This window comes from Anomaloglossus baeobatrachus, chromosome 6 (assembly GCF_048569485.1).
Source record: "Anomaloglossus baeobatrachus isolate aAnoBae1 chromosome 6, aAnoBae1.hap1, whole genome shotgun sequence".
NCBI lineage: Eukaryota > Metazoa > Chordata > Amphibia > Anura > Aromobatidae > Anomaloglossus > Anomaloglossus baeobatrachus.
Window position 1 is genome coordinate 373,799,836 of NC_134358.1, and position 12,367 is coordinate 373,812,202.

Genomic DNA, 12,367 nt, shown 5'->3' on the forward strand with positions numbered 1-12,367 from the left:
GAGACATCAAGAAACACTGACAAAGCAAATATGAAGCGGCAGATTTGGAAAGGTGATCTTGTTGAGCTATTTGATATTGTCAGGCAAAATGTGATGTCCATGAATAGCGTACTAGAAGACGATAAAGCATTCCTTATGTCACAAAGAGAAAAAAACTCATGATCACACACTCATGGCTACATGGGATCGAGAACAACTCTCCATTCGACAAGCAAGTACTTACCATATTTTTAGCTTTATAAGATGCACCTGATTATAAGACACCCCCCCAAATTTGTTGAAGGAAAAGAGAATTTTTTTTTTGTAATGTTAAATGGGGTCCGTCTTATAATGCCAGTGTCCGTCTAACAAATCATATAGGTTATATGTCCCTTATAGCTCCCCATCCTAAAATTAGCCCCCTTAATCTAGATATGGCCCTCTTATATTAAATATAGCCCCCTTGTGCTGGCACACATCCCCCAGTGATACCACATGTCCCCCATTGAAGGCACACGTCCCCTATTGCTGGCACAAGTCTCCTATTGCTGGCACAAGTCTCCTATAGCTGGCACAAGTCTCCTATAGCTGGCACAAGTCTACCATTGCTGGTACACATCCCATATTGCTGGCATACGTCCCCTACAGCTGTCACAGGTGTCCGATTGCTGGCACAAATCTCCTATAGCTGGCACAAGTCTTCTATTGCTGGCACACAGCCCATCTTGCTGGCACACATCCCCTACAGCTGGCACAAGTCTCCTATGGATGGCACATCTCCCATATTGTTGGCACACATCTCCTACAGCTGGCACAAGTCTCCTATAGCTGGCACAAGTCTACTATTGCTGGTACACATCCCATATTGCTGGCATACATCCCCTACAGCTGTCACAGGTATCCGATTGCTGGCACAAATCTCCTATAGCTGGCACAAGTCTTCTATTGCTGGCACACATCCCATATTGCTGGCACACATCCCCTACAGCTGGCACAGGTCTCCTATGGATGGCACATCTCCCCCAGTGTTTGATATGGCCCCCATGCTGCTGCCCATAGTAAAATAAACACTTTACCTTCTCCAGCGCTGTAATCCCTCGTGTCTCCCTCCATGCTGCTGAGCTCCTACACTTCCTGGTTCTTGGTGCCAGTAATGTGATCGGCACAGCAGAGTGACATGATCTCTGCATGCCTGATCACAGCGGCAACAGTGAGGTCGGGGAGACACCGGGAGACACGCTGGAGGAGCTAAGTAAAGTTTTTTTATTTTAGGATGGGCAGCAGCATGGGGGCCATATCTAACACGGGGGGGGGGGCATGTGCGATCAAAGGGGGGCGCAGGCACATATAATATGCGCCGCTCCCCCAGCTTATCGCCGCGGTGCAGTTTCAGCACCACGGTGATGGACAGCGGCAGTGCATATTATATGAGCGGGAGCAGGGGATCTCCCGCTGCCTCCTGCAGCCTCTACCAGCCTCCACCAGCCCCCAGCACCGCTCCAGAGTTGCCCCCACCTCCCCTGGACCCTGCAGTATATAATCCATATATTCAGATTATAAGACACACCCCCTACTTTCCCCCAAAATTTGGGGGAACAAAAGTGCGTCTTATAATGCGAAAAATACGGTAATTTATTGCAACTGCAAAAAGCCTTGGTCACGATGTTTCATGCATTTCTATTTCTCCATCTACCGTTTTCCAAGCTCGGGCGATTAACAGAAGACAAATGGCTGAGAACATGGAAAAGTCACTGTTTGAAAATCCTCCTCATTTAGTCTTACATTGGGATAGTAAATTGTTGCCCTCGGTTGTCTGTGGGAGTGTCAAAACTCTAGAAAATAGAGTTGCTGTTTTTGTAGCTGGAAAAGAATTTGAGCATTTGCTTGGCATACCTGTTGCCCAGAAAGGTACTGGTGAGCTAATGGCTGAAGTTGTTATTCAGGAGGTGGACCGATTCGCACTACGTGACCATATCATTGGTATATCTTTCAATACAACTACATCTAATACATGAATGAACCAAGGAGCATGTATGAGAATTGAAACTGAATTTGGGCAACCATTGTTGTGGTTGGTTTGCCGCCACCACACCCACAAATTAATCTTGAAAGGAGTGTTTGGTAAGTGTTGTAACATACCATTAAGTGGTCCTGAGTCCTGACATCCAGATTTTCCGAAGGTTCCAAAATCAGTGGAATTCAGTTGATAAGTCCTATTCCACGATGGTAGATGAAGAAAATATCATTCAAGGTTTTCTAGAAGAACAACGTGTGAAAATTGTGGACTACCTCCACAATGTCTTGAAAGACGGCAGTCATCCAAGTCAAGATTACAAAGAGCTATTACAACTATCACTTCTATATCTTGAAGGTTGGGATGAAAACGATTTCGAACTTAGGGTTCCAGAGGCTCTGAATGAAGCAAGGTGGATGGCAAAGGCCATATATGTACTCAAAATTGTGCTATTCACAAAACAATTGCATATTACTAATACCAAATTGAAAGGAATAAGAAAAGTAGTACATATTGTCTGTCTAATATATGTCCGCTTTTGGCACGACACAGTTGTAAGTCGATGGGCTCCAAAGAATGATTTGGATATGCTACAGCTTTTGCAATATTATCCACATAAAGATGTCAGAGAAAGTGACCTTACAGTGGCTAAGAGACACCTTTGGAATATTTCAGAAACTAACATAGGATTAGCATTTTTGGATGAACGTATCGGTCAGGCTGAGAAGGATAAGATGTTTTCAAAATTTAAGAATGAAACCTGCAAAGAAAAAGGAACTGAAACGGTTGGAAGGTAAAAACCTACTTTTTGAAGGAAAAGACCTCAGCGATTTTGTTACAAGTAAAACAAAGACATTCTTTGAATTGTTTGGGATTCACGACATAGAAGAATTTTGCAGTGATACACTAAGAAGCTCCGTCAATGCTCTTAAGGTGGTGAATGACACCGCGGAAAGGGGCATTGCTCTGATAAAGAAGTTTAATAATTCAATCAGTGATGAACAACATAAACAGTTCTTGTTAAGAATTGTCGAGTATCATAGAAAAGCCGTCACCAAGCGAACAAAAGAAGGAATTGCATCTTTCACAGCCCATTAGTGTTAATCATTTAATACGTATGATACTACCTATCAATATTACTGTTTATTGTCACTATTATTCTAAGTTTTTAATTGTTTGAATTTCTAAGAAAAAATACTAAACGTTGAAAATCTATTTTTTGCGTACTTTTATTAAACTGATAAAAGTGTGCAACCTCTAAATATTGTTCAATCATCTTGAAATTTGGCATATATACTTTTTACATTAGCGAGACTCGAGGCGTAAACAAAGTCTGCAAAAATTTGCCATTTTAATTTTTACCATACAAAATGAAACACCATCATAGAGGGGTGTTAGAATATGTTTAGTGCAACAACTCCTTCCTGTCTATGAGTGTTTAGTTGCTAGGTTCCTATGCTGTTAATAAAGTTATTGTAAAAAAAAAAAAAAAAAATCCAGAAGGTCTCACAGGAAGAGGATGTGACTGAACTCTGTTCCTTGCGTCCATGAGAAAGGAAGCTGCAGATAGAGATACACAGAAATTATTTCCTGCAATCTATTAAGCTTACTGTGTTTGTTCCTGATTGTTCCTGAATAAACCAACTGTTATTGTTGCATGCTTGGAGAGTATCATCAATAACCGTCTGCCAACGCTTACAAAATACCCAAATTAAAATAAGTCATCATTGGTAAAACAGTGATTATTTGAAATATAGAAAACTGTTTACATACCTAATTAAAATCAATATAGGAAAAGTTTTAGTTGGGGGCTTAGAAAAGCGAATAGATATCTTCAGTGCTGATTGTTTGATCTTTGGAATCATAAAAAACTGGTGGAAATTTATTTTGTCCCGAAATAGAATATACTGAGTTTTGTTAAAATTTTCATTCTGTAAAATAATAAATGTGTTCATACTGATAAAACACATATGGCAGAAGTAATATACATGACCAACATAGGTTCCATTTTGTCGACCATCTAACCAAAATTAAAACTTATATATTATATTTCCATTTTTACATGTCAGTGATTTAACTATTCCAAATACTGGTATCACCATTACTACCGTAAATATTGGCATCACATCTACTGTATCTATAACTTTAAATGAGTGGTCATCAATCTTTCTAATTTTGAGAGCCATATTCAATTCTGAGAGACAGTCACAAGCTATAACTAGCACACCCTCCACAAACCAAAAACTACTGTCACCAGAGTCCCCAATTACCAAATGAGCCAAAGCTGCAAGGATTCCCACTTTACACCGCATTTAGAATTCTCCCACCAAGCACTCATACCCCACATCTCCATCCAGCTTCATTATCACTTTAACAAATAGAATCATACTATATCCATCTTACCATATTTATTTGCCTGCTCACCAGTATATATGCATCTGTGACGCCCTGGCAAAACGAGGTAGTCACAGTTAGGCCCCGCACAACACCGTTCCCTCATTAGGAAACACACAGCCAACCAGAACCCCTAGTCACCCCCCCTTAGGGAAAGATAGACACACCAGAGGGTGTGACCAGGCGGTTGGGACACACCCACCCAGGGGTCCAGACAGCCCGGGGCAGGAAAACTGTCAGTTTTAGTTCAGTTTGGAGAGGAGTGTGGGCTGGAGCTAAGTGTAGCTTAAGCAGTGAAGTTCAAGTTGAACGGTACCAGAGTAGGAGCCCTGGTGCCACTGACTAGGAGGCAGACGGTGGTCTCCATCAGCAGGAGACGGGAAGACGGCTCGGTGGAACTGAGGTGGACCGGGACAGGGTTGTAGCCCGCCGGTACCGACATGGGGAACCGACCCGGAAACCGGAGCACAAAGGGGGTACTCGGACCCTGAAGCCAGGACCAGAACCTACTGGAACTGGTTAATTAACCGATTGAGGCCAGGACTAGAGGTCCTGTCCCACCCAAAGTCCCTCATAGAAGACAACAGCCCACCGATTAAAGATAAGAGGTCACCGCCAGAGCTCATAGATCCCACGGGCCAGTGTCTGCGGGTACGGCTCCTTAGGCCACATCCAGCCGGGAGCGGACTCCTGAGTTTCACACTAGGAAAGTCCACCTTACACACAGCAGTGCAGGAAAAGGATAGAGAGCACCAGCTGGGTGGGGGACCAGAACACAACCGACCGCGGCACCGGCCACCATCACCTTGGTTTACCAGAGACTTGTGTGTTTTACTAATAGTGAGTACACCAGCACCCCCTGCAGTTGCCATCTCCTGCACACACCAACCGAGTCCCGGGGCCACCATCCCTACCCACGGAGGGGTTAACAACTTGCTGCACAACATCTTTCCCGGGTGCCCCGTAACAGCAGCGGTTGTGTCCCACTTCACCAGACACCGTGGGGGGCGTCACGAACTTAATACGGCCCAGCCCGTACATATACGTCCCCCCATTTATTCGGCATGTCCGCGAGACCCCCGGGTCCGGAGACCCTCGATCCACCACCCCTGAAGGCCCGGATCCACGCAGCGCCGAAACTTGCTGTCACAAACAGGATACTTACCCATCCACTTACCTTGTGGAAGTATGCCTTGTATTGGACAGTCAGCGGTGATCCATTGCAAAATTTTCATAAGTCGCCATTTTGCCGCCATTTTTGGCACGAAAACTACAGCCCAGCATCTTCTTCCCCGAGAAAAGGGTGCGAAAGCCGAAGCCCCGCCCCCTGTGAACGTGGCCGGAAAGCGAGCCTGGAAGTCGCAAAATGAAACTAACAGGCCGCAGAAAGAGGTGTCGGCAAAAGACCAAGGGGGAGCAGCGGGAAGATGTCCGCACCTAACCCCGATGTGGGAGTAGCACCGGCCGCTTGAGCAGCGGCGCCTGCAGATGTGGCAGATGACGGAAATGTGGCAGCTCTCGCTCCGGTCACAGGAGCGAGGGGAGCTGTGGCCCCAGCGGTCACCCAGGTAATTCCGATCTACTTGCCATACGTGCCCGGTACTGCCTGGCTACCCCAGTATGATGGGAAACCTGATGCCCTGCAGATGTTCAGGAAGAAAATCTGTACTATCCTCGATTTGTATGCCATGACTGGCAAGCAGCGTGCATCTGTGGTACTCGGGCAGTTGACCGGCGCCGCTCAGCAGGAGGTGGAGACCTGGGAAGATGCTGACCGGGTCTCAATAACCGCCATAATTGACAAGCTGCAAGTTGCTTTTGAAACCCGTACTGAAGCAGAGTTACGGATGCATTTCTATAACTGCCGACAGCGCCCTCAGGACAGCATCCGAGACTACACCTTGAGGCTGCAGACGGCCCTACGCACCCTGAAGCAAGTGGACCCTATTACTGAGGCCGAGAGCAACAAAATGCTGGTGAAGCAGTTCCTGCAGGGGCTAGGGTCTGCCGAAGATCGTAAACAACTACGGCTGTGATCTCTGGAGCACTCGGACTTGAGCTTTGCGGTTCTAAAAGACAGGTCAATTAAAGCACTACAGGTGGTCGACGCTGGTATCCCCGACTCACCATCCTGGCCGGGTGACACCGCTCCCGTCTCAGTTGCAGCCCCCTTGTTGGCCCTGCCAGCTCCCGCAGCAGCAGCCGGGACCCTGAAGGATCTGTCGTCGCAAGTCAAGCGCCTGAGTGATGAAATCGCTAGGATCCTCACTGCCTTACAGCTACCATCCAAAGCCAAGCCAATGGAGAAGATATACAGCTCACCGACAGCACGGAGGACGTCCCGTGGATGCAGCGGAGGAGGAACAATGACAGCCGGTATGGACCACCTGTCTGCTATAAGTGCAACAAGCCTGGCCATTACTCTCGCTGGTGCCCTTTAAACGAGCAACCCCTGAGGCCAAGGGCCAATTCTCTGGAATAGACCCTCAAGGCCCAGCTGACTGGCGTGATAGATACGTTGGAGGCCGCCCCATCATCTCCCTTGCTGTGGACGGTATCCCGACCTACGCCCTTCTTGACACCGGTTCGCAGGTAACGACTATGCCCTATGTACTGTACAAGCAATACTGGTCTGATAGTGAGCTCACCCCCGGGACCCTAGTTTGACTATCATTGCAGCTAATGGACTCCCTATGACCCAGGTGGGGTTTAAGGAGGTAACCTTGAAGGTGGGGCGGGTAGAGCTGAAACATCAAGGGCTAATTGTAGTGCACAATGACCCCAGTGACTGTACCCCAACAATGGTCCTAAGGACCAACGTGATCAAGAACTGCATGGGAGAAGTGCTGCACCTATTGCAACAACTGTCTGTCACAGCAGGAGGCGGGCAGCAGAGGGCTCTGCAACGTGAAATCCGGGCCCTCCTGCAGCAACAACAAGTGAACATGTCTGGTGGAGAGATTGGTGGCGTGCGAGTGATGGATGTGGAGCCTCTAGAGGTGCCTCCGCGGAGTGAAATGATCATCTGGTGTAGAGTAGCAGTGGGTCCCTGTGGACAGGATTACTTGGCAGTAGTGGAGCCTCTGCCGTCCGAGCATTAGCCCAAAGTGATGGCGGCCAGAGGGGTGATTGATGTCAAGAAAGGACGGGTTCCCGTGAGAGTGGTGAACTGCGGAGAGGAAGATGTTAGGCTACCCCGCTACACCACCATTGCTAAATTCACTGTAGACACAGACACCATTCACGTAGCAACCTCCACTATCACCACATCGCAGTAGGCAGTGACACCCCATCCGAGCAGTTAGAGGAGTGGTGCCGGAAGCTACATTTCGGCACCGAATCTATACCAGCACATCACAAGGAGGGGGTGTACCGGGTAGTGCAAGAGTACGAGCAGGTATTCAGTAAACACCCGTTAGATTTCGGGAGGATTAAGGGGGTTCAGCACCATATTCCGACTGGCACACACCCACCTATTAAAGAGAGGTACAGGCCGATCCCACCTGCACACTACCAGTGCGCCAAAGATATGTTGAGGAACATCAAGGAGGCAGGGGTCATTCGAGATAGTTGTAGTCCCTGGGCAGCTCCGTTGGTCCTGGTAAAGAAGAAGGATGGCACTATGAGAATGTGTGTGGATTACCGGAAGATTAATCAGATAACGCATAAAGATGCATACCCTCTTCCTCACATTGAAGAGTCATTGGCCGCGCTGAAGACTGCTAATTATTTCTCTACCCTTGACCTCACTAGTGGATACTGGCAGGTGTCGGTTGCGGAGGAAGACCAAGAGAAGACTGCGTTCACTACCCCGATGGGACTCTGCGAGTTCAACAGCATGCCTTTTGGGCTGTGTAATGCCCCGGGAACCTTCCAGAGGCTCATGGAGTGCTGCTTGGGACATCGCAACTTCGAGAAGGTCCTGCTGTACTTGGATGATGTGATCGTTTATTCCAAGATATATGAAGCCCATCTAGAATACCTCGCAGAAGTGTTTGCAGCCCTCTCCAAGTACGGGATGAAATTTGAAGCCCTTTAAGTGCCATCTGTTGAAGCCCAGAGTGCAGTACCTTGGGCATGTGGTGAGTGCTGAAGGTGTGGCCCCGAATCCCGAGAAAATCACTGCCATCCAGAGTTGGCCGCAGCCTACCATGGTTAAAGAGGTGCGGCAGTTCTTGGGCCTGGTGGGCTACTACCGTCGCTTCATCAAGGGATACACCAAGATGGCCGCACCCATGCAAGAACCCCTCGTGGGACAGACCAAGAATGGCAGATATCCCGGACCCCCGTTTGCCTGGGGTGAGAGGCATGAGGAGTCCTTCCAGCAACTGAAGTTGGCCCTAACTGGAGAAGAAATCCTGGCCTATCCTGACTATGGTCTCCCGTTCATTCTCTACACAGACGCCAGCAGTGTGGACTTGGGTGCTGTCCAGTCCCAGAGGCAAGATGGCAGGGAGAAGGTGATTGCCTATGCAAGCAAGAAGCTCTGGCCAATGGAGAGAAACCCCGAGAATTACAGCTCTTTAAAGTTGGAGTTCTTGGCACTTGTCTGGGCGATAACGGAGAGGTCCAAGCATTACCTGTCATCGGCGAAGTTCACCGCCTATACGGACAACAACCCTTTGACACACCTGGACACGGCAAAATTGGGGGCCCTGGAACAATGATGGGTAGCCCTGCTAGCCAAATATGACTTCACCATTAAGTACAGGGCCGGCCGCAAGAACACCAACGCAGATGCATTTTCCGGATGCCACATCTATCCGATGAAGGAGTGGAGGAAGATGGTCTGGAGGAAATTGAGCTGCCCGCATTCCATCAGCCAAAGGACAAAAAGCCTTATGTCGGCCAGTAGCAAGTGAACTTTGACCCGTTACCCTGCCATGGGTGGCGAGAAGCCCAAGATCAGGAACCCGCGGTCCGGCTAGTCAAAATGATGATTGCTCAAGATGCTTCCAGGTTAGAGCCTACAGCCCCCTCCAAAGCTCAGCGGTTGTGGAAAGAGAGGGACCGCCTTTACTTGCAACAGGGTAAGCTGTATCGGGGATTGATCAACCCGAAGATGCACGTGAAGGTCCGCTAGCTGGTGGTGACACAGGCATACGTACCCAATGTCCTGAAGGCTTATCATGACGGGGCCGGACATTTCGGCTGGAAGAAGTTGGAGATGCTGCTGAGGGAGCGCTTCTACTGGAGCGGGATGCGAGAGTCCGTAGAGGCCTGGTGCAGAGAATGTGGTCCCTGTGCACTGCGAAGATGAGACGAAAGCAGCCGATTGTCACCCGCCAGCCATTAGAGTTGGTCGCCCTGGACCATGTCAAGCTCACACCTAGCCGAAGCGGATATACATATGCCCTGACCATCGTAGACCCCTACTCCAGGTTCATGATGGTGGTCCCCGTCAAGGACTTAACGGGCCGCACTGCAGCAAGGGTCTTCCAGGCGTACTTCTGTCGGCTGCATGGCTACCCGGAGAACGTGCTTACGGACCGGGGCCCGGCCTTCGAGGTGGAGGTTTTTCAAGAGTTCTGCAACTTGTATGGGTGCAAGAAGATCCGGACCACGGGCTACCATGCCCAGACTAATGGGATGTGCGAGAAAATGAATCACTTGGTTCTTAACCTCCTCAAGACCCTGCCTCTGGAAGAACGAAACTTGTGGCCTGAGAAGCTGCCCGACTTGGTAGACATGTACAATAATATCCCCTGCAGCTCCACTAAGTGCACGCCTGCGTACCTGATGAGAGCCTGGCCTGGAAAGTTGCCGGTGGATCTAGAATTAGATGTCGAGATACCTGAAACCCTTCCCCCCACTGCCAATTGGGACATCAAGCAACAGCAGCAGTACCGGCAGATCCAGGAATATGTGGAAAGGAACCTGCGCCAGAGCCGGGAGAGGCAAGAGCAACGTTTCAACAAGCGAGCTCGGGCTGCCCCTTTTGGCACCTCACCACACACCGTGGGTGGCGTCACGAACTTAATACGGCCCAGCCTGTACATATACGTCCCCCCATTTATTCGGCGTGTCCGTGAGACCCCCGGGTCCGGAGACCCTCGAGCCACCACCCCCGAAGGCCCGGATCCGAGCAGTGCCAGCTGCTGGCACGGGGGCGGCACACATCCAGAATTGATCATCTGTCTTGGGCTACTCACAGAAGTCACCATCTGGAGACCTACTCTTCATAGCTTTTGGTTATAACTTGTGTTAATGCACCAAGCTGTTAGACAGCCGTGTGCCACACATGACAGGCCACGAGCTATATGTGGTTCCCAAGCCATAGGCTGGGTACCCATGCTTTAAACACTATTTTTAAGGCTTAAAGGTAAGGTATCGCGTTTTTTTTATTTTTGTATTAAAAATAGTGATTATAGAATCAAGTATTTTTAATACAAAATGAAAATCACTGCTTATTTAGTTTTTATTTAATTCTAATTTTACTGGAGGCACTGGGGCTCCCATGGAATTGCTGTGTGTGAAACGACAGTTACTCACTCCTTTATCACAGCCCCTGTGCATAGAGAACAGTGGTCGTGATCCGACCCCATCAGTAATGTTACAGTGGGCGTCTGCTGTGACCTGGACGCGCCCCCTGGGCTGTTCAGATCACAGCAGAGGGAGGAGATCATTGTGGAGCTCACAGCGTATGCTATTTGCTCCACTATACCCCTGACAACCGCCGGGATGTGGGAGTACGGGCCGCCTCCCCTCCCCCGTTATTGTCTCCGATGACACCCCATCCCTCCACTCTCCCCAGCCCCTGCTCTGCCCCCACTACTGCTACCGCCGCCCCTCCCCCCTGCCATTACCGTCTCTAATGACACCCCCTCCCTCCACTCTCCCCAGCCCCCACTCTGCCCCCGCTACTGCTGCCGCCCCTCCACCCCGCCGTTACCGTCTCTAATGACACCCCCTCCCTCCGCTCTACCCAGCCCCCGCTCTGCTCGCCTCTGCTGTGTGTGTGTCTCTGCTGAGCCGTGTATCTAATCCTATCCTCTGTGATACTGTCTGCTGAGCCGTGTATTTAATCCTCTCCTGTGTGATACTGTCTGCTGAGCCGTGTATCTAATCCTCTCCTGTGTGATACTGTCTTCTGAGCCATGTATATAATCCTCTCCTGTGTGATACTGTCTGCTGAGCCATGTATCTAATCCTATCCTGTGTGATACTGTATGCTGAGCTGTGTATCTAATCCTGTCCTGTGTGATACTGTCTGCTGAACCGTGTATCTAATCCTATCCTGTGTGATACTGTCTGCTGAGCCGTGTATCTAATCTTATCCTATGATACTGTCTGCTGAGCCGTGTATCTGATCCTCTCTTGTGTGATACTGTCTGCTGAGCCGTGTATCTAATCCTGTCCTGTATGATACTGTCTGCTGAGCCATGTATCTAATCCTATCCTGTGATACTGTCTGCTGAGCCATGTATCTAATCCTCTCCTGTGTGATACTGTATGTTGAGCCGTGTATCTAATCCTCTCCTGTGTGATACTGTATGCTGAGCTGTGTATCTAATCCTCTCCTGTGAGATACTGTCTGCTGAGCCGTGTATCTAATCCTATCCTGTGTGATACTGTCTGCTGAGCCATCTATCTAATCCTATCCTGTGATACTGTCTGCTGAGCCATGTATCTAATCCTCTCCTGTGTGATACTGTCTGCTGAGCCGTGTATCTAATTCTCTCCTGTGTGATACTGTCTGCTGAGCCGTGTATCTAATTCTATCCTGTGTGATACTGTCTGCTGAGCCGTGTATCTAATCCTGTCCTGTGTGATACTGTATGCTGAGCCTTGTATCTAATCCTCTCCTGTGTGATACTGTCTGCTGATCCATGTATCTAATCCTCTCCTGTGTGATACTGTCTGCTGAGCCGTGTATCTAATCCTCTCCTGTGTGATACTGTATGCTGAGCCGTGTATCTATCTAATCCTTTCCTGTGTGATACTGTCTGCTGAGCCGAGTATCTAATCCTCTCCTGTGTG

At 48.9% G+C, this 12,367-nt stretch overlaps 1 protein-coding gene across 1 annotated transcript in view; it reads right to left on the reverse strand.

The window, feature by feature from the left end:
- Positions 1–12,367, reverse strand: part of PKD1L1 (polycystin 1 like 1, transient receptor potential channel interacting) — an 884,746-nt gene that overhangs the window by 348,409 nt on the left and 523,970 nt on the right. Inside the window, exon 37 of the mRNA XM_075316120.1 lies at positions 3,767–3,924. Coding sequence (XP_075172235.1) covers positions 3,767–3,924 — 158 coding nt within the window. The remainder of the gene's footprint in view (positions 1–3,766; positions 3,925–12,367) is intronic.